The 20,944-nt window shown below is 41.9% G+C and overlaps 1 protein-coding gene across 2 annotated transcripts; it reads left to right on the top strand.

Moving 5' to 3' along the window:
- The first annotated feature begins 560 nt into the window (after positions 1–560).
- LOC148401786 (dynein axonemal heavy chain 12-like) lies at positions 561–20,635 on the top strand. Of its 2 annotated transcripts, XM_088368990.1 has the most exons (74): positions 561–677; positions 1,026–1,099; positions 1,174–1,300; positions 1,397–1,423; positions 1,502–1,691; positions 1,765–1,834; positions 1,900–2,058; positions 2,143–2,338; positions 2,480–2,668; positions 2,753–2,906; positions 2,991–3,082; positions 3,152–3,330; positions 3,409–3,544; positions 3,661–3,786; positions 3,876–4,010; positions 4,084–4,277; positions 4,372–4,615; positions 4,703–4,888; positions 4,969–5,169; positions 5,367–5,561; positions 5,634–5,755; positions 5,824–5,959; positions 6,032–6,178; positions 6,271–6,390; positions 6,542–6,698; positions 6,784–6,956; positions 7,036–7,188; positions 7,275–7,514; positions 7,674–7,919; positions 8,009–8,128; positions 8,246–8,355; positions 8,486–8,669; positions 8,753–8,893; positions 9,107–9,190; positions 9,343–9,531; positions 9,640–9,759; positions 9,876–10,064; positions 10,151–10,302; positions 10,367–10,505; positions 10,577–10,743; positions 10,828–11,083; positions 11,176–11,472; positions 11,697–11,875; positions 12,274–12,466; positions 12,563–12,724; positions 12,815–13,009; positions 13,102–13,235; positions 13,302–13,464; positions 13,751–13,831; positions 13,920–14,096; positions 14,187–14,318; positions 14,412–14,501; positions 14,587–14,727; positions 14,804–15,045; positions 15,119–15,266; positions 15,352–15,497; positions 15,686–15,900; positions 15,992–16,184; positions 16,267–16,459; positions 16,540–16,712; positions 16,825–16,965; positions 17,057–17,215; positions 17,306–17,601; positions 17,678–17,931; positions 18,020–18,160; positions 18,235–18,372; positions 18,445–18,678; positions 18,755–18,943; positions 19,032–19,135; positions 19,209–19,413; positions 19,487–19,624; positions 19,724–19,815; positions 19,913–19,980; positions 20,100–20,635. In XM_088368990.1, the coding sequence occupies exons 1-74, from the start codon at positions 651–653 to the stop codon at positions 20,288–20,290; spliced, it is 11,850 nt and encodes a 3,949-aa protein (XP_088225116.1). In that variant the 5' UTR covers positions 561–650; the 3' UTR covers positions 20,291–20,635. The 2 variants fall into 2 exon arrangements, 1 of the variants encoding a protein (XP_088225116.1); XR_015857115.1 differs by lacking the exons at positions 19,487–19,624; positions 19,724–19,815; positions 19,913–19,980; positions 20,100–20,635 and having other exon boundaries at positions 19,012–19,135; positions 19,209–19,357.
- Positions 20,636–20,944: the final 309 nt, after the last annotated feature.

Here is a 20,944-nt window from a genome sequence, read left to right as displayed (position 1 = left end):
AGATATATAAGTTTAGTACTCCGATAGAGGAGCTGATTCAATTTATTCATTGAAGTGAAAATAAAATACAGACGCATTTATTTATTTATTTATTTATTTATTTATTTATTTATTTATTTATTTATTTATTTGATTGTTTATTTGATTGTTTATTGGTTTGTTTGTTTGTTTATTTATTTGTTTATTTTACTGTCAAATTGAAATACAATACACTTTTTTTTATAATGTCGCGCACTCACGCTCACTCAAATGAGTACCCAGTTGTCTCCCTTATTTATTCAGTTGTTCGTATTATGACAGGAACATTTCTGCCTGTAGTTTCCGCATGATCAAAACAAAACAACATAAAAACACTCCATTAACTAAGGTTATCAAGTAAGAAAAGGCACTTGGCAATACCGTCCTATAACACAGTTGTACTATATTTATTATTCTTACATATTGGAGAAGACGTCGAGGTACCCGTGTGACGTCACCAACGAGTGCATGTTGCGTATCTTTTTACAGACGTAAATTCGTCACGTTCACTCGAAAATATTTTTTAGACATAACCGTCATCAGTTGCGTTGCGCTGCTCCAATCAAGTTTAGACTTAAGTGTGTCCGTGCATTCTGCATAATATATATGCATACATACGGAAAACCAGAAAGATGGACACGGAGGAGCCTGATTCAGTGGTGAGTTTGTTTAATTTTTCCCCTAATGACAATGTTAATTGTTTGATAATTTGCTTGCAAATATGTTGATCTAGCCCACTGTGGCATACATGTTACTTTTGCAGACAACATTGGAGCACTTTCATCTAATATCAGTAAACTGTCGTGCAAGTATGGATTGTGGAGAGATTAAATAATCGTGACATTTTTACTGTAGCGTCTCTTATCGGTAGTGCAGGCCAAAGAGTAGCGTAGGTTTTGTCATCTAATAAAATGAGCAGGTCCATACTGTTAGGAAAAATAAAGTACACCTATGTCATGACATTTGCTGAAATTATGACAATGTAACTGTACATCCATGTCAATAAGCAACCAACATCTCATAATCAAATTATGGTGCAACGATGGAGGAAAGTGCAACAACAGCGACTCCATTTACCAATGTACGTATTCACCTCAATCGTCAGTATTCAGTCATATCTCTAGCAATCCTTGCAGACTGTCAATCTAATTGCAGGCCAATCGGCTTCCTACAAAGTGCCACCGCCATGGCTGTGTCCCAAGCAGTGGAGGCTTACAAACAGAACAAAGAGAAGGGGAGACTTGTGCGCAGCCCATCACCAGAGCCTCAATTCCCTCCAAGTGTAAGCTGTAGCTCCCGACAGTAATTGTCACAAATCATACATAAAAAGAAATGAAAATGAAATATAACATGTTGTAATTCAACATTTGCATTACAGATGCAAAGTGAAGCTCGGAAGCACAGAGTGAGTTTACTTTTTGAGAGCAATTTCCAGTTGTGTGTTCATTTGAAAAAGCTGAGCCAACTATTTCCTTGTGTGCAGATGAATTACATATTCTTGAAGCAGTGTGTAGAAAGCCGCCCAGTCATTCCAATCCCTCAGGAGTGGTTGGACTCCATGGATGGTCGACTCCCTCCTCAACTAAAAGACAGCCCTCAGAAAAACAAACTCTTGCACCAGCTCCTCACGGAAGTCAGCGACAACTTCTACGATGTTATTATCAAACATACAGGTATTGAAAATTAGCAGTGTGCGTGTGTGTGCGCACCTCCACTTTCTGACAACACGCCATGTCTTTGTTTAAGTGGACACGTTCCTGAAGGATCCAGAATGTGAAAAACCTCCTCCAGAAAAGCAGACATCTCTCCCACTCGAGTGAGTGTTTTATGGCCACATATGATTTCTATGGAGTTTGTTTGCAAAACAATTTTCTTTTGTAGCATTCTTGAATATTCCCAATCACGGCGCAAGAGCTTCGTCACCAACCGGAACCTGATGAAAGTGAATTTGCACATTGTACATCCCGTAATGCAAGTTATTTTGGAAATTGGATATGCGACCTTTTCTTCAATGACCTTGGTGAATCTCACCGGGTATAGGTATGCAAAAGGCTCGAATGCAAAGAACGTCAAAGAAGCAATTGGCTGTGCTGTTGAGCAAAGCTGCGCGTCTTTGTTCTTCAGGGCTTTGGGACCTGTGGATAGCAAGGAGTTGTATAAAGAGCTGGCTGTCCAATGTGAGACAGCAGAGCAACAAATCATGAAGAATTGGTTCCCAAAAGTCATCAATTTATTAACAAGTTCAAAAACACTGGGCTCAGTTAAAGGAGATGTCATGGAGGCCTTCTTTGATTGCGCGTGCACCCTCATCTCTAATCAGGTGGAGTCCTGCCGTCATACATAACCCAACATTTGCTTGTCTTTTTCTTTCATTTCTGTTTTCCACAGATTGGTTCATTTACTTCATTGGCAGGGTTTGCACGCTTTCTCAAATTTCTTTTTGTCCTTTCCCATTTTCCAGCTGAAATCGCTAATTCAGAGGAGCGTGGAGGGCTTCGTGTACCCATTTCATCCAGACAACTACCACTTCTTACCCATTTTTCATATGTCCCTGACATTTAATGAGGAGAAAATGGGAATATACCCCACCTTGCAGGAACTTGAAGACGATATTTTTGAAATTTTTAATGCCATTACAAACACACTGCAGGTGAGCTCACTCGGAATCGCTCTTTTTGTGCCAAGTCCACCCGTCCTAATCTGCATATTGAAATGTATTTACATCACTTCACAGAAAGTGCAGACGGTTCAGTCGTGGTTGTCAGAATCCACATCTGCGTTTGTGGATGCCAAGGCCCCTGATCACACATTCGCTTGGGCTCAATTTACTGTCAGCACAACTGTGCGCAAAAATCTAGAAGGACCTGATCAATACTTTCAGAATTATGGTGATGAAAACATAATTGTAAATCATTTCATCATCCACCCAGTTATTTTTTATCTCGTGTTTCTAATGTGCATTTATCTTGTAGTGGACAACTATGACTGGTTAGTCAATGGAACCGCTCAGACACGAGTTGAGACTTTTGTGGAAGAAACTCACTCGTTTGCTGAATATATTGAGGTGAGGATTCGCAAATTGAAAACTCCTTCCTGATGAATGTCGGTCCATGATCTAACTTGTGCTTACCAGCAAGTGGAAGAGTTCCGTGTCTTGTCAAGGAAGCTTGGGAACCTTCCTCCAAAGGTGCACTTTCCAATGGTCCAATTGTATTGTGAGGATCTCAACCAGGGACTGTCCCAAAAAGCCAAAACATGTGCCGAAATACTTATCAACAACATGAAAGCTAAACACATTCAGCAGAATATACAGTGAGTCTCATTCTTGTTAAAATGTGTCCCTACACTCTGCTCCGTAACTGCATGAAATATTTCTTTTTCTGCTGAAAGGATCATCTCCGATTTTGAAACCATCCGAGAAACTGCTTTGGATGTACCAGAGACTACAGATGACATGGCAAAGATGATTGCATACATTGAAACAACTAAGAAAACGGGCATTGCACTTCTTCATGAAAGGATAAAGGTACAATTTACAGATGTACCTATTTGTTGTTGTTACATAATTATTTTTACGTCTACAAAAGCGGCATGATTCATTCATTTAGAGTTCCGAATGCTTTTGCTGGTTTGTTTCGTCAGAAAGCCTACAGCAGACTGAGCTACCTTCTCGACGTCCACATATTTGAACCAGAAGATCTTGAACTAAATTCAACTGTCTTTATGTGGCCATTGAAAATCTTAGAGGTGTTTGAACTCAGCGATGAGGTAATGCTCTTGTCTGATCTGTATTAACATTTGTATGTTTTAAGTTTTCTTTTCAAATATGATAATGGGATGGATATATGTGTTTTTAGGTTTTCCAGGAGGCAAAAGCGAAAGGGGAGCAGGAAATGTTTGCTAAACGAGAAAGGGTCACGGTTCATCTGGCCAAGTTACAACGAAGGGTTGACGAGTTCCCTCACTGCTCTGAGCTTGATATGATGCAGCAGGTACTGTGAAGCGTTTGTGATCCCAGAGAACCATTCTACTAGATTTAAACCCTTTTATTTCTCTTTTCTACAGTATATGGTAGATGTCAAGACAGTTCAGACCCTTCTCCAGGAGGCCGAGGAGTCAATTGAAGACATACACAAAGATGAAACCTTTCATGAGGCTGACCAGTCGAGTTACCCAGAAGTTGAGCTCATCCGACAGAATATTGAGCCATATCAGAAATTGTTTTCGTTTATACTGAGGTGGCAGCGCACAGAGAGCAGGTTTGAAATTCTTTTTATGATTTTTTTTTTTTTTTTTTTGTTATCTCATCACAACAATCCCATTGAAGCTTTCTAATATCTTCTCTGTGAACAGTTGGATGGATGGTTCTTTCCTGGAACTCGATGGGGAAGGAATGGAAATCAAAGTGGATGAGTTCTACAGGGAGATCTTCAAGACACTTAAGTATTTTCAGCAAAAAAAGAGCAAGAGTGAACAAGCGACTAAGAAGATAAGTACTGGAACAACCAGACGACGGCGTGGTGAAGAAGAAGCCAAAGCGGAGAGTCCTACAATCGTCTTGTGCTCCACTGTACTACAGCAGGTCAAAGAATTCAAGGTAGGCTACTTTAACTCTGAAAGGTGATGCAGTGAGATTCCGTGGTCATTTTTGATAACTCTGAACGATTGTGTTTCATATTGATAGGAACATACGCCTTTACTGATTGTCCTGTGTAATCCGGGCATCAGAGATCGCCACTGGAAGCAGATGTCAGAAATCGTTGGGTACGATCTCACTCCTGACGCTGGTACAACACTACGCAAAGTTCTCAAACAAGACCTACATCCTTATATTGATGAGTTTGAGTCAATCAGTGCTGCTGCAAGTAAAGTAAGTGTGACTGCAGTCTTATATTTCAGAGAGAAAAAGTAAGAGGTGAACTAATATATCCTCCTATCGGCATGTTACAGGAGTTTTCCATGGAGAAAGCCATGAAAAACATGCTTACTGTTTGGGATGATATTTCTCTCCATCACCAACCTTACAGAGACACTGGCGTGTCCATCCTGACTGCTTTGGATGACATTCAAGCATTGCTAGATGATCAAATTGTGAAAACTCAGACAATGAAGAACTCACCGTTTATAAAGCCCCTTGAAAAAGAGATAATGGTTAGTTTCAGGTTTACATTAGTATGATGATGGCTTATATAAGTATAAAACAAAACAAGAAATCAAGAATTTTAGCTGGTGCGGCTTATAGTCCGGTGCGGCTTATAGCCCGAAATTTACGGTAAATTATTCATTTGGCTCACAGCATTATAGTGAAGGTCTTTTACCAAAGATCTTGCTCTCTGTTTGGTGATTAGGTTTGGGAGGAGCGTCTCCTTCGTATCCAGGAAACCATTGATGAGTGGCTCAAGGTGCAGGCACAATGGCTCTACCTTGAGCCCATATTCTGTTCTGCCGACATCATGCAGCAGATTCCTGAAGAAGGGCGACTCTTCCAAATCGTTGACAAAAACTGGAAGGAGGTCATGAGGCACTGTGTGAAGGATTCAAAGGTAGCTGAAGACACGTGTTATCGCTGTATCCTGTCAATAGATTACAGTGATTATTAAATTGTCTTCTACCAGATTCTGGAGGCCACCTCAATGCCTGGCCTACTCGAGAAACTAATAGAGTCCAACGCCCATTTGGACACCATCATGAAGGGACTGAATGACTATCTGGAGAAAAAGCGTCTCTTTTTCCCAAGGTGTCCAATGAGATATTGTTTTTCTCATAATTCACTGCCAAATGTTAATAATGCCGTTTATCACCCAGGTTCTTCTTTTTGTCCAATGATGAAATGCTGGAAATTCTTTCTGAGACCAAAGATCCACTGCGTGTGCAGCCCCACCTGAGGAAGTGCTTTGAGGGCATTGCCAAGCTAGACTTCCTACCAAATCTCGATATCCAGGTAAGTGCACTTGATGCATGGCAACAGTACATTTGGTTGCTCTGATGCTGACTGTTTTTCTTTTTAACTTAGGCCATGTACAGCAGTGAAGGGGAGCGTGTTGCCATCATTGCACTGATATCTACAGCCGAGGCCCAAGGAGCAGTAGAGAAGTGGTTGGTACAGGTCGAAGACTTAATGATTCGCAGTGTTAGAGATGTAGTGGATCGCTCAAGAACGGTAAGTAAGCGGAACTGAAATAGCTTATGTTTCAATTTATTATTGGTGATTAGTAATACTGCAAGTATTCCCTAAAATGATTGTTTTGACAGGCCTATGCTGAAACCCCACGGAACCAGTGGGTAAAGGAGTGGCCTGGGCAAGTGGTGATATGTACCTCACAAATGTTCTGGACCTTGGAGGTGCATGAAGCCATCAGGGGAGGGGTTGAAGTAAGATTTAGTCTGAAGAATACTGAAAATGAATAAAGGGGACAGTGTGTCCCGCAACTGTCTTTACACAGCTCTTTTCGCCTTATGTGACACTTCATTCTACTGAAAAACTAAACTCTAATTAAATTTATAACTTTCATGGCCTCAACAGGGTGTTAAAAACTACTACCAAGCACTCCAGAAACAGCTGGCCGACATTGTGGGGCTGGTGAGAGGGAAACTACCCAAGCAAACACGGATTACTTTGGGAGCTCTGGTGACCATTGATGTCCATGCCAGGGATGTAGTTATGGAGCTAATTGAGCATGGTACCGCATGGCACAAAGACTACATTCATTTTGCTGTTATTCTATTTATTTGAAATTGTGTATTTACTCTATTTGTGTTTTATAGGTGTTTCAAGTGAAAATGATTTTAAATGGCTAGCCCAGCTACGTTACTACTGGAACAACGACAATGTTCGAGTTCGCATTATAAATTGTGATGTAAAGTATGCGTATGAGTACCTGGGGAACTCTTTTCGTCTAGTCATCACCCCACTGACTGACAGATGCTACAGAACTCTGGTACAAATAGCACAGTGGTTAGGCATGGGTATCAGTATTAATTTTATTCAATTTCAGTATGAAATAATTTATTTTGTAGATTGGCGCATTTTACCTCCATTTGGGTGGGGCACCTGAGGGTCCAGCTGGAACTGGAAAGACAGAAACCACCAAGGATCTGGCCAAAGCGTTAGCTGTGCAATGTGTGGTCTTCAACTGTTCCGATGGACTGGATTATCTTGCTATGGGCAAAGTAATATTAGACGATAAAGGTCTGCTCTGATTGTGATTTCAGGTTCTAACAAAGCTTTTTGTATTCTGCTGGATTTTTTTTCTCAGTTTTTTAAAGGATTGGCTTCTTCTGGAGCGTGGGCTTGCTTTGACGAATTCAACCGTATTGAGCTTGAGGTCTTGTCTGTAGTGGCCCAGCAAGTCCTCTGCATCCAGCGCGCTATTGAGCTGGATTTGGAGTACTTTGACTTTGAAGGAACCATGCTTAAACTCAACCCCAACTGTTTTGTGTCCATCACAATGAATCCCGGCTACGCCGGGCGCTCCGAACTTCCAGACAACCTCAAGGTCTTATAACTTAATCATTTACAGGCTCTTTTATCACAAACCTTTTATCTGAAAATGTGCATTTGGAGTTAGTACCATCCAAAATTAATCAACATTATTTGATCATAACTCAAGTTTTTTATTTAGCTCAACCTAACGGCGGCCTTTTATCTTCTTCAGGTGTTGTTTCGAACAGTGACCATGATGGTCCCCAACTATGCTCTGATAGCAGAGATCTCCCTCTATTCATATGGATTCCTCAATGCCAAGCCTTTGTCAATCAAGATTGCGATGACTTACAGGCTGTGTTCAGAACAGCTCTCCTCTCAGTTCCATTACGATTATGGCATGAGAGCTGTCAAAGCTGTACTTGTGGCTGCAGGAAACCTCAAGCTCAAGTATCCCGATGAGAATGAGGACATACTGGTACTTGTGATGAACTTAATACAACCAATAATATTTCCCCAAACTCCTTTTGTTCAGTTTATTGATCACTGTTTCCTGTTCATTTCTAGCTTCTGAGGTCTATTAAAGATGTTAACGAGCCCAAGTTTCTTTCCCATGATATTCCACTGTTCAATGGCATCACCAGCGATTTGTTCCCTGGCATCACCCTTCCAGAGGCTGACTATGAGGTAAGATGTGCCAGTGTCATATGTATTGTCTCAAATATATGTGTGCAAGCAGATTCATGCTGAATAGTGCAGTATGTTGTATGTGTTGTGTATTACATGCAATCATGTCTTCGCCAGTTATTTCTGGAAGCTGCAATCGAGTGCTGTGAAAAGCACAATGTGCAGTCAACACAGATCTTCATCGAAAAGATGATCCAGACATATGAGATGATGATAGTTCGGCATGGGTATGGTGTTTTGAAAATTCCAGGTCACCTCATTTGGATGTGTTATATTTCATGTTCTGGGCTATAAAGTACTGTATTTCCCACAACTTGGATCTACAAGGCATTGCAAGTTACAACTTTTATGCTTCAGGTTCATGCTAGTGGGCGAGTCATTTTCCGGAAAGACCAAAGTGCTCCATGTTCTAGCAGACACACTAATTCTGATGAATGAAAAGGGGTACGGAGAGGAAGAAAAGGTCATTTTCAGGACGTTGAACCCAAAGGCAATCACCATGGGACAGCTCTTTGGACAGTTTGATCTTGTTTCTCATGAGGTCGGACCTTTGTTCTATATTTTTAAAGCTCAATAATCTTATTCCTCTTGTATTGTATCTTTCATTTTCCTTTGTTTTATTAGTGGACAGATGGTATTGTGGCCAACACTTTTCGTGAATATGCATCGGCTGAAACCCCAGATCGTAAATGGGTAGTATTTGACGGTCCCATAGATACATTATGGATCGAAAGTATGAACACTGTGCTGGATGACAACAAAAAGGTACAGTATTTATGATACACATAAAATAGATATGTCTGTCCCACGTATTGACACGAGTCAATACAAGTGTGTAGGATTTGTTGAAAAAGTGGTCGCACATAGCACAAGCAACATGTACAGCAGATATGACGCAACGGCACTACACTGTCTACAGACTTTTGGGTTCATCATAATTTGTTACTACCATCTCTATTGTTTGTTTTCACACCACAGCTATGTCTGATGAGTGGAGAAATTATCCAGATGTCCAATCAGATGAGTCTAATTTTTGAAGCAATGGATCTCTCACAGGCCTCTGTAAGTTTGGAGTTACTCAATAACTTGAAAATAAGTTTCAAATAATGTTGCCACAACTTGAACTATTAGATGAGCTTTGGCACTCAATTCCAAGTCTGATGGAATGAAGGCAAGCTTTGAAATAATACAAAGAAACATCTTTCCCATTGCAGCCTGCCACAGTCAGTCGATGTGGTATGATCTACATGGAACCTTCCCAATTGGGCTGGGAGCCTTTAGTGCTCTCCTGGATGAACACACTTCCTGAAGTTCTGATGAGTCCTGAAAATAACAATCTGCTGCTAGAACTCTTTCACTGGCTTCTGCCACCTTCCTTCAGGATGGTGCGTAAACACTGCAGAGTAAGTATTACAACAACCTGGACTCACCGAGATGCAAAGACAAAGGTCAAAGTGGTTTTCAGCAATTCAGAAGAAACATAAATGTTGTCATTACTTTCTTGTTGACAGGAAGTTGTGCCCACAACCAACTGGAACAATTCTGTGTCCTTATGTCGACTCTTTGAAATGCTGCTACTTGAACCACTAGAGACGGAGACAAATGATAAAACTATTCGAACCTGGATCTTGGTACAAATATTTATAATTTGTCACAATAGTATTTAAAAAACTGCCCTAAATATCATATTTTCTCTACATGCATTTTATTTTACTTTTGTTCAATAGTATCTCTTTTGGTATTGCAGGCAGCCTTTTCCTTCTCCCTGGTGTGGTCTGTGGGTGGCAGTTGTGATTCAAAAAGCAGAGAGATGTTTAGTGAGTTCATTCGGGATATAGAGGCTGGGAAGTTGGCAGATCATCCAGTTCCTGATATTATTGGCAAATGGGAGTGCCCAGTGGATGAGAAAGGCCTTGTGTATGACTATTACTATGAGGTACTGCTGAATAACATTTAGCAGAACCCTTTGTCTTTTACTTTTGAATCTCTTCTGCAGTCAAATCTAAGTAATATCTTGTTCAGTTTAAAGGAAGAGGCAAATGGGTTCACTGGAATGATACCATCAAAAACGTCACCCTCGGAGACAAAACCACCAAAGTGCAGGACATCATTGTTCCGACCATTGACTCAGTTCGTTACACCTTCCTAATGGACATTTGCATCACCTATGGAATGTATGTTATCTGCTCACGGACATCTGAATGGTATGACTTTGTGTGAACGACTTTCTCTGCTCAGGCCTCTGCTCTTGGCTGGCCCTACTGGCACTGGAAAGTCAGTGTATGTCATGGAGAAGTTGATGAACGGTCTGGACAAAGACCTCTTTTTACCCCTCGCAATCAATTTTTCAGCCCGCACCACTGCCAACCAAACACAGGTAAATCGGAACCACTGTGATGAAAATGAATGTTTTTACAACTTGGATTGTTTACGCTTGGTCTTTTCCAGAACATCATCATGGCCAAATTAGATAAGAGAAGGAAAGGTGTGTTTGGCCCTCCTATGGGAAAGAAATATCTCATATTCGTAGATGATGTGAATATGCCAGCGCTGGAACAGTTTGGAGCTCAGCCGCCTGTGGAGCTTTTTCGACAATTTTTGGATCACAAAAAGTGGTGAGAGCCGTTGCCACCGTACGAAGGACATTGAAGGTAAGAGGATAGAAAACACTGTTGGAGCATTCCATTGTTTTTTGACAGGTATGACCTGAAGGATACTTCTGGCATCAAATTAGTCGACATTCAGATCCTTACAGCCATGGGTCCTCCTGGTGGCGGCAGGAATGCTGTGACATCTCGCTTCCTGCGCCACTTCAACATTTTTAGCATCAATTCTTTCAGCGATGAGACCATGGTTCGCATCTTCTCCTCTATGGTTGCGTTCTATCTAAAGAACAATGAATTTCCACCAGAATATTTCACTGTTGGCAGCCAAACGGTGACAGCAACCATGGAAGTGAGTCCTCAGAATCGGACCAACACATTCACATTTCTATCAGCAAAGTCTTATCTTTCCCATACTTGAGTTTCCCAAATGTCTTTCCAAAGGTCTACAAGCAAGCCATGGAGAACTTGCTCCCGACACCAGCTAAGTCTCATTACACTTTTAATCTGCGGGACTTCTCACGTGTTATACAAGGGTGCCTGCTTGTGAAGAGCAAGTCTCTGGAGAACAAGCGCACTATGATCCGACTGTTTGTCCACGAGGTCTTTCGCGTCTTTTATGACCGTCTGGTGGATGACAAGGATCGAGCTTGGTTCTATCAGCTGATGACCAAAATCCTCAAAGATCACTTCAATGAAGGCTTCAACCTGGTGTTTGATCACCTCAAACAAGGCAGGCTCGTACGTTGGCTTGCTTTTATTTTTTTTCTGTTCTCATTGTGACTACTGCCTGATGACAGCTGGGATCGGCTCCAGCACGCCTGCGATCCCCGTGGGGACAAGTGGTACAGATATTGGATGGATGGATATTAATTTTTGACGCATGGGATAAGAATTTATGATGCTTTTAAAAATGAAACGTAAGATTGTCTGTAATTTTGATTTGGTATGCTCTTATTTGTTAGTTGGTCGAGCAAGACCTGCAAAATCTACTGTTTGGCGACTACATGAACCCTGACCTCGAGCCTGAGGAACGCTTATATGCTGAGGTGCCCTCAGTAGAAAGCTTTGCTGAGGTAGTGGAGGCATGTATGGTTGAATACAACCAGATGAACAAAAGCCGCATGTATCTCGTCATCTTTCGGTAAATCACAATGGCATTACTCGCTTATAAAATCCAAGAATGTACAGAATATTGTTTTAAAACAGATTCTTTCAGTTTGTTTTTAATGTTAGTTTCTCTTAAAGGAGCTGTTTCATGCTATTTTAAGCTTTTCACAATATATACATATATATGATTAGATATTACCTTTAGCATAATCTGACAGAAAGGAGGAATGAGCAAGAATGCTTCAAGAAGAGTGAATCGAAAAAAAAACTCTGGTGGTCATCTTGGTTAGGAATTAGCATTTTAACTGAAGGCTCCAAAAAGTACATTTAGCATGATATGGCTCTTTTAAGAAAAACTTTGCTTTTAATGCAACCCTAATACCATTAATACAAAAATGTCAATGAATATCTAACAAATTTTGTCTAATCTAGCTATGTCTTGGAGCACCTATCCCGTATAAGCCGTGTGTTGAAGCAACCAGGAGGACATGCTCTCCTAGTAGGAGTGGGAGGCAGTGGGCGCCAGTCCATCACTCGTTTGGCCACGTTCATCGCCCAGATGAGCCTTTTCCAGCCTGAGATCTCAAAGAGCTATGGCATGGTTGAGTGGAGAGATGACCTCAAGGTCAGTGTTGTGCTTGTTATCTCCATGCATCATAAGTGTTATGACATCCGTTGTCTGAGTGTGATGTCAACACTAACCTTTAACATGACATTACAGAAGCTGCTCAGGGATGCAGGGGTGAAAGGTCAAAGAATCGTTTTTTTGCTCACTGATGCTCAGATCAAAGATGAGGCTTTTCTTGAAGATGTTAACAGTGTCCTGAACACAGGAGAGGTTCCCAACATGTTTCCTATGGATGAGAAACAGGATATCATTGAGGTATGACATTAAGTTGTTGTCACAATTACAAGTTTAATATCATCGACCCTGCACAACATATGAACAATCTCTTTCTCGACCCATTTCCAGACAGTACGTCCCATTGCCCAAGCGAAGAATAAGAGTGTGGAGTTGAGCTCTTTAACTCTGTTCAACTACTTTGTGGCACGCTGCAAGCAAAACCTGCACATTGTTGTGGCTTTTAGTCCTATTGGTGAAGCCTTTCGCAATCGTCTGCGCCAGTTTCCATCTCTTATTAACTGTTGCACCATTAACTGGTTTCAGGTACGAAAACTACAAAATCAATTTGAGTTTTTACTGATGAAATATGGAGTTGCATGCTTGTGTTTAAAAACATTTTTATGTGGACCTGACAGCCATGGCCCGAGGAGGCCCTTGAGCGGGTAGCCAACTCTTTTCTGCAGCCGCTGGACATGAAAGAAAGGGAGAGGAAGGAGGTCGTACCGATATGCAAAACATTTCACACCTCCGCAAGCCAACTTTCAGCGAGGTGTGACTCACTAAACCAAACTAAAAGTAAGAGTACTTGTGTTTTACACTTGTGTTTTCTTTGTAGATTCCTCACTGAGCTAGGGCGCCATAATTATGTGACACCCACATCCTATTTGGAGCTCATGGCAGCTTTCAGTCAGCTCCTGACGAAGAAGAGAGATGCTGTCATGAAGGCAAAGAGAAGATACACTAATGGTCTGGAAAAACTAGCCTTTGCTGAATCTCAGGTATATAGTGTGTTCAAGTTGGATTAGATTGTTTTTCTCCATTTCAAATATGGAATGCTTTCAAACTTGTTTTACTGGAGATTTTACTGGAGACTTTTTTTTATTCCAAAATATCAAGTAAAATTATGTAAATTAACTGAATTGTGTCGCTGCAATTCAGTGTGACTTGTTCAAAGCTATAAATTGTCAGGAATAGAAAGATGACAAAAGAGTGACTTGTTAAGTTTTATGCCTGATGGTTGAGGGCAAGACTGAATTTGTCTACAAACGTTCCCTGTCACTTAAGGTTGGTGAGATGAAACTGGAGCTGGTAGAGTTGCAGCCCAAACTGGAATTGGCACAGATAGAAAATGAAAAAATGATGAAGGTAGCAACACTAAGCAACACTACAAAACTGCAAGTTTTTTATGAAAAAAAAATTACAAAATTGCATAGTCTACCGTGATTACCTCTAGGTGATCGCAGTGGAGTCTGTGGAAGTGGAAGCTACAAGTAAACTTGTGGGTATTGAAGAGGAGGCCACGGCTATTCAAGCTGCTGAGGCTCAAGCTCTGAAAGATGAATGTGATAGTGAATTGGCTGAGGCCATTCCTGCCCTGGAGGAAGCAACCGCAGCTTTGAACACCTTAAAGGTGACAAAACTCCTTACTGAGCTAACATTAGCCTTGCACGTAACCTTTTAAGATTGTATGGCTGATCTTCAGTTACCTTCTTGTTTGCAGCCTGCTGACATTACAGTTGTCAAATCCATGAAAAATCCTCCCGCTGGAGTAAAGCTGGTGATGTCAGCTGTATGTGTGATGAAAGGATTGGCTCCAGATAAGGTGGCAGATCCTGCTGGATCCGGAAAAAAGGTTCACCATTTTAAAAGATTGCCAATATTTAAAAATATAAACAGCATTTGCATGGAAACATGACATTTGTTTTACCTTTTCTTAATTTCCAAGATTTTGGACTACTGGGGTCCAAGTAAGAAACTCTTAGGCGACATGAACTTTTTAAAGGAGCTGAAAGAATACGACAAAGACAATATTCCTGTGAGTGACTGTACGGTAAATTGTGATTCTCAATGCATTAACAAGAAAAACACTTCAATATATCTCTCCCCTTTCTTTTGTACAGGAGGAATCCATGAAAATTATTCGCGCGACCTACATGACAAATCCTGACTTCAGCCCTGCTAAGGTGGCAAAAGCGTCCTCAGCAGCAGAGGGCCTTTGTAAGTGGATCAAAGCAATGGAGTCCTATGACAGGGTGGTGAAGGTGGGACTTGGCTTCTTTTGCTCTTAAAAAGTAATTGCACTTTTGCGTCTTTGGATACTTACCTCTGTGCTTTTAGATTGTGGCTCCCAAAAAGGCCAAGCAAGCAGAGGCTCAGGCCACTCTGGCTTCTGCCATGGCCACACTATCAGAGAAGAGAGCCCAACTCAAGGAGGTTATGGACCGTTTAGCTGACCTGCAGAGAATATCTGCCGAGAAGACTGAGGAGAAGGCCAAGCTAGAAGCCCAGAGGGATTTGTGTCAACAGAAGCTGGAGAGAGCTGAGAAACTCATCGGTGGTCTGGGTGGGGAGAAAACAAGGTATAACGCTTGTTTTTATGAGAAGAATTTCAAAGATGAAAATTTGCCACTAAGTGAACGTGTTTTTCCTCAGATGGTCCAAGGCTGCTGAAGATCTGCAGAGCATATATGACAACCTAACGGGGGATGTTCTTATCTCTGCTGGTGTCATGGCCTACTTGGGCGCTTTCACCGCCAGCTTCAGACAGGACTGCATCAGTCAATGGATCAAATTGTGTCAAGTAAGTCTTCTAATTATTTTATTGACAAAGTCTTTTACTTTCATTCCTAACATACACGTATGTTGTCATTATGTATTTTCTATAGACTAAGAACATTCCATCATCAGATGACTTCTCTCTGAGTAAGACCCTGGGAGATCCCATTCAGATTAGGGCGTGGAATATCGCCGGTCTTCCCACGGACTCTTTCTCGATTGATAACGGTGTCATAACGAGTAACTCACGTCGATGGTGAGAAGCGTAATGCAAACTATGGTCATGCAATGGTTGCACAGCATTGATATGATTGAGTCAATTACAAAGCCACTCAGAAGGAAGCGCAGCAACAACTCCAAATATTCTTCCTCTGCCATCATGGTGTTGTGAAACATGTTAACATTCAGTCTCAGGACTGTCCTCATGTGTCCCTGCACTTTCAGGCCTCTGATGATTGACCCTCAGGGTCAGGCCAACAAGTGGGTGAAGAATTCGGAGAAAGAAAACAAATTGCAGATTATCAAATTAACGGATGATGACTACATGAGAACTTTGGAAAACTGTATTCAGTTTGGAAACCCCTTACTGCTTGAAAATGTAGGAGAAGAGTTGGACCCTTCCCTGGAACCTCTTCTCCTCAAACAAACCTTCAAACAAAGTAAAACAAAATGGGGCCCGGATGCAAAAGGGCCACCTGACATTGAAAACAATGTAAAAACCATCATTGCTGTCATTCTTCATCCACTCAGGTGGTGTGGAATGTATCAAACTGGGGGAAAGCGTGGTTGAGTACTCCCCGGAATTCCGCTTCTACATCACCACAAAGCTGAGGAACCCTCATTATCTACCAGAACTTGCCACCAAGGTGTCTTTGCTCAATTTCATGATCACCCCAGAGGGTTTAGAGGACCAACTGCTCGGGATTGTGGTTGCCAAGGAAAGGTACGACAAATTCTATTGAACCTCCACTCAAATCCTTTGGTCTCTTTGTTAAAAGCTCCCTTCTTCTTCATTTGCTTTGCAGGCCAGAGCTTGAAGAAGAGAGAAATGCACTCATCTTACAATCTGCTGCAAATAACAGGCAACTAAAGGAAACTGAGGATAGGATCCTTGAGACGCTATCGTCCTCAGAAGGAAATATTTTGGAGGATGAGAGTGCCATTCAGGTGCTCGACTCTGCAAAGATCATGTCCAATGAGATTACAAAGAAACAGAAGGCAAGAACCGTGTTCAACATAAGCGGTCTGTGTTGATGTGATGGATTTCTTTGACTCCAAAGTCTCCATGAATTCTCCAGATTGCAGAGGAGACGGAGATCATGATAGCCGAGTCCCGAGAGTGTTACAGATCTATTGCCAAGCACTCGTCTGTCCTGTTCTTCACCATTGCTGACCTGACCAACATAGACCCAATGTATCAGTACTCTCTCACCTGGTTTGTCAACCTCTATATAAACTCCATCCAAGACAGGTGAGGAAAGCACACGGCGTTCTTCGTTTCATGGTATCATATGATGATATTGACAGCATATTTTTAGATGCTATTTCTAGGTTTTGAAAATCCTCTCCTGTTTTTAATTCAGCATAAAGTCCAAGATCTTGGAAAAGAGGGTCATGTACCTGGTCGATCACTTCACCTACAACTTGTTCTGCAATGTCTGTCGGTCTCTCTTTGAGAAGGATAAACTTCTCTTCTCCTTCATCCTCTGCTGCAACCTACTTCTGTGAGTGTCACAAACCATTTAGGGATAACAAGTGACTCGTTCGGATCATTCTGCCTTCTGTAAATAAAACAAATACTGGCATTCCCATCAGGGCAAAGGGTGAGATTGAGTACCCCGACCTGGTCTTCTTGATGACGGGAGGTGTGGGCCTGCAGAACACCCTTGCTAATCCTGATCCGAGCTGGCTGCAAGAGAAGAGCTGGGATGAGATTTGTCGAGCCAACGAGCTTCCTGGCTTAAAAGGAATCAAGTGAGAACATTTACCAACATTTTATGAATTGTTCTGAATAATACCGAACCTTTTAAAAACACTGGCACTTTAATTGTGTTCATTCCACAGAGATACATTTATTGCAAGCCCAGAACTTTTCAAGGCTGTTTTTGAAAGCAAAGATCCTAGTGGTGTTCCTTTGCCCGCACCCTGGGATGAAAAACTCAATGAACTGCAGAAGATGATCATCGTCCGCTGTCTCAGGCCTGACAAGATTGTGCCAGCTGTGCACAGATATGTGATAAGTAAGATTGGGAAGAATTTTGTTCAGCCGCCTCCCTTTGACCTGAGCAAGAGCTACAATGACTCCAACGCCACCATCCCGCTGGTGTTTGTGCTTTCCCCTGGTGCCGATCCCATGGCTAGTAGGTTCTGCAATTTACTTCTGAAATTTCATGCAGCGCTGACACTCAAAGATGATGACATATTAACGCTCCACAGGCTTACTGAAGTTTGCTGGTGACAAGGACATGGGCGGGGCCAATTTCCAGTCCATTTCTCTGGGGCAGGGCCAAGGACCCATTGCTCTCAAAATGATCTGTACAGCCATGCAGAATGGGACTTGGGTGTGTTTGCAAAACTGTCATCTGGCTGTGTCCTGGATGTCCACCCTGGAGAAGATCTGCGAAGACTTTAGTCCCGCAACATGCCACGAAGACTTCCGACTTTGGCTCACAAGCTACCCTTCGCCCAAGGTAAGGTGAAACGTGATGTTCGCCAAGCTGTGGAGCAGTCTGGTTTTTTCTAGTTTGTGCTTTGAAGCTGCCTCCTCTCTGAATTCAGTTTCCAGTAACGCTTCTGCAGAATGGGGTCAAAATGACAAACGAGCCGCCAACAGGACTACGATTAAACATACTGCAGTCGTACATGTCAGATCCTGTTTGTGACCAAAACTTCTTCAATAATTGCCCGAATAAAGAACTGGTGAGTTCAGGGCTACCGATTGAATGATTTGGCCACACTTTAGTATCAATACGTTTAACTGTAATGGCTTTTAGGTCTGGGAAAAGCTCCTGTATGGCCTGTGCTTCTTCCATGCACTCGTTCAGGAAAGAAGGAAGTTTGGCCCACTCGGCTGGAATATTCCGTATGGCTTCAATGAGACTGATCTTCACATAAGCATCAGACAGCTCCAGGTAGTTACTCCTACTTACGGAATTGCTCCCGTCGCATGCCCCGTAAGGCACGTCCTCTATCTTCCTCTGTAGCTGTTTATCAATCAGTACGATGAAGTGCCTTTTGAGGCCATTACTTACCTGACCGGAGAGTGCAACTATGGAGGCCGCGTCACCGACAACTGGGATCGGCGCCTCCTGAACACCATGTTGGCTGATTTCTACAACAGGGATGTTGTGGATAAGCCTTCATTTCCTTTCTCACCTAGCGGTGACTATGTTACACCCCCCAAATCTTCCTACGATGACTACCTTCAATTTATCAAGGTAAAGCGTAATGTCACTGTCATGAGATGGTTTGTGAGACTTCCAAAAGCCTAACAATAGGTTTGTGGCCTACTAGGAGCTTCCACTCACCCAATACCCAGAAATTTTTGGGATGCATGAAAATGTGGACATTTCAAAGGATCTACAGCAGACCAAGCTGCTGTTTGATTCGCTGCTTCTCACCCAGGGAGGAGGCTCAAAGGGGGGAGGTAGCTCTGGGAGTGACAATGCGCTGTATGACATAGCCAGTGACATCCTCAGTAAGGTATGATGAATATATCAATTTGGTGGGTGTGATAATGGTTAACTGTTAACTTTGGAAAATTATTACAGATTGTATTTAATCTCACCAGATTCCAAATAACTTTGACCTCGAAGTATCTCTTATGAAGTACCCGGTACTCTACAAGGAGAGCATGAACACTGTACTTGTCCAAGAAATGGAGCGCTACAACACGTATGGATAAACACTTTGTACGCAATTTGATGTCATGTAAACAAAGCTCCTCTGACCTCTTTCTTCTTCTCAGGCTTTGTAGTACCATCCGTGTTAGTCTTCAGAACCTGCTGAAGGCCCTCAAGGGTTTAGTGGTGATGGATGCAGAGCTGGAGGGAATTGCAAATAGTCTGGCGGTGGGCAAGGTTCCAGAGCAATGGGCCAAACGCTCGTACCCGAGTCTCAAGCCCCTGGGCAGCTACATTAATGACTTTCTCGCAAGGCTCAAGTTTTTGCAGGTGATTGACAATTGCCTGGACATGAGGATGCCTTGTTCACTTTTGTATTCACATGAATCCTATGTGCCCACAGCTTTGGTTTGACAATGGCAAGCCCAGTGTGTTTTGGCTCTCGGGATTCTTCTTCACCCAGGCTTTTCTAACGGGAGCTACGCAGAACTACGCCAGGAAATACAATATTCCAATTGACTTGTTGGGCTTTGATTTTGAGGTCAACATTCTTTTTTTTTTTCGAAACGTCACATCTTAATTGCTCATAATCGACTTCTCTGAGCAATTCCATGGGTAATGGTGTGATTTCATCCTTCAGGTTCTAGCAGTTGATCAGTCAGACACACCTCCAGAAGATGGTGTCTACACTTATGGGTTGTTTCTTGATGGAGCTCGATGGGACAGAGAAAGGTACACACAAGGGTCTTTTACCATCATGATAATTATTTGAAGTGCAGGACAAATATTTGAGAAGCAGTCTAAAAAGTATAATTGTGTTGTGTCTCAGTGGAATTTTAGCGGAGCAGTATCCCAAAATCCTATTTGACACAGTGCCCATTATCTGGATCAAACCAAGTCAGTATACGTTTGGATGTGTTTCATACACTGCCCTAATAATCACCAATATTTTTTTAACAATTGTTACTTCATCCCTATGTTTTTATAATTTCTTTGCTTATTTTTCTTATCTGCAGCAAAAGACATCCCAGATGAATCTGACGGTCGCTACCTTTCTCCTCTCTACAAGACCAGCGAGAGGAGGGGCACTCTCTCTACAACGGGACACTCCACCAATTTTGTCGTTCCAATGTTATTGCCCACCGCCAAGCGCCCTCATCACTGGATCAAGCGTGGCGTGGCACTACTCTGTCAGCTTGATGACTGAGAACTTCACAGGCCAATTTGGATTATTTGTTTCAATGAAAAGGACAAGATATAATATGTGCATGTGATTTAGATTTGGTTTAGTATCGGGGTTGATTAGCCAACATATTTTTAAACAGTGTCACATGTCGACAAACATTGTAACAATACTCGGGCATAAATTTATTTTCGGTGAGAAAAAACTAATATTATGTATTCGTTTGATTATGATGAGTTTTTCATGCTGGCCATGGCGTGCACGCTAAACGATTGTTAGATGGATCATGATGAGGAAACTGTTTAATTCCTTAAATTTTATTGGATTGTTTTTACAGTATGTTTTTTTTTTAATAAATATAAACCTGTAGACTGCTGTTTTTCATATTCTAAGGAAGCTACATTTTTAATAGTGTTTTTTGAGTGGTGGGGGACAGATATGATCAGATGATTGGATTGCGATCTGAGGTTATTCTCCCTTCTGGCACCTTTGTCTTTTATCTTGTGTCTTCACCGTGATTCGAATCTGACCTTTCACCTCCGATGCCTGAGAGCACTGATATAAAGTTTTAATCCCCTGAATTCTGGTGTCTGATTACAATTGCACCAACTGATCTGAGCTATGACCTCAGTAATGGATGAAAACTAGGTGTACGGGTAATATATGCATGGTAGGCGC

Source organism: Syngnathus floridae, chromosome 2, assembly GCF_059516105.1.
Source record: "Syngnathus floridae isolate MCC-2025c chromosome 2, RoL_Sflo_1.0, whole genome shotgun sequence".
Lineage (NCBI taxonomy): Eukaryota > Metazoa > Chordata > Actinopteri > Syngnathiformes > Syngnathidae > Syngnathus > Syngnathus floridae.
The sequence above is the reverse complement of the archived record's forward strand: the minus strand, read 5'-3'. Positions and strand labels throughout refer to the sequence as shown.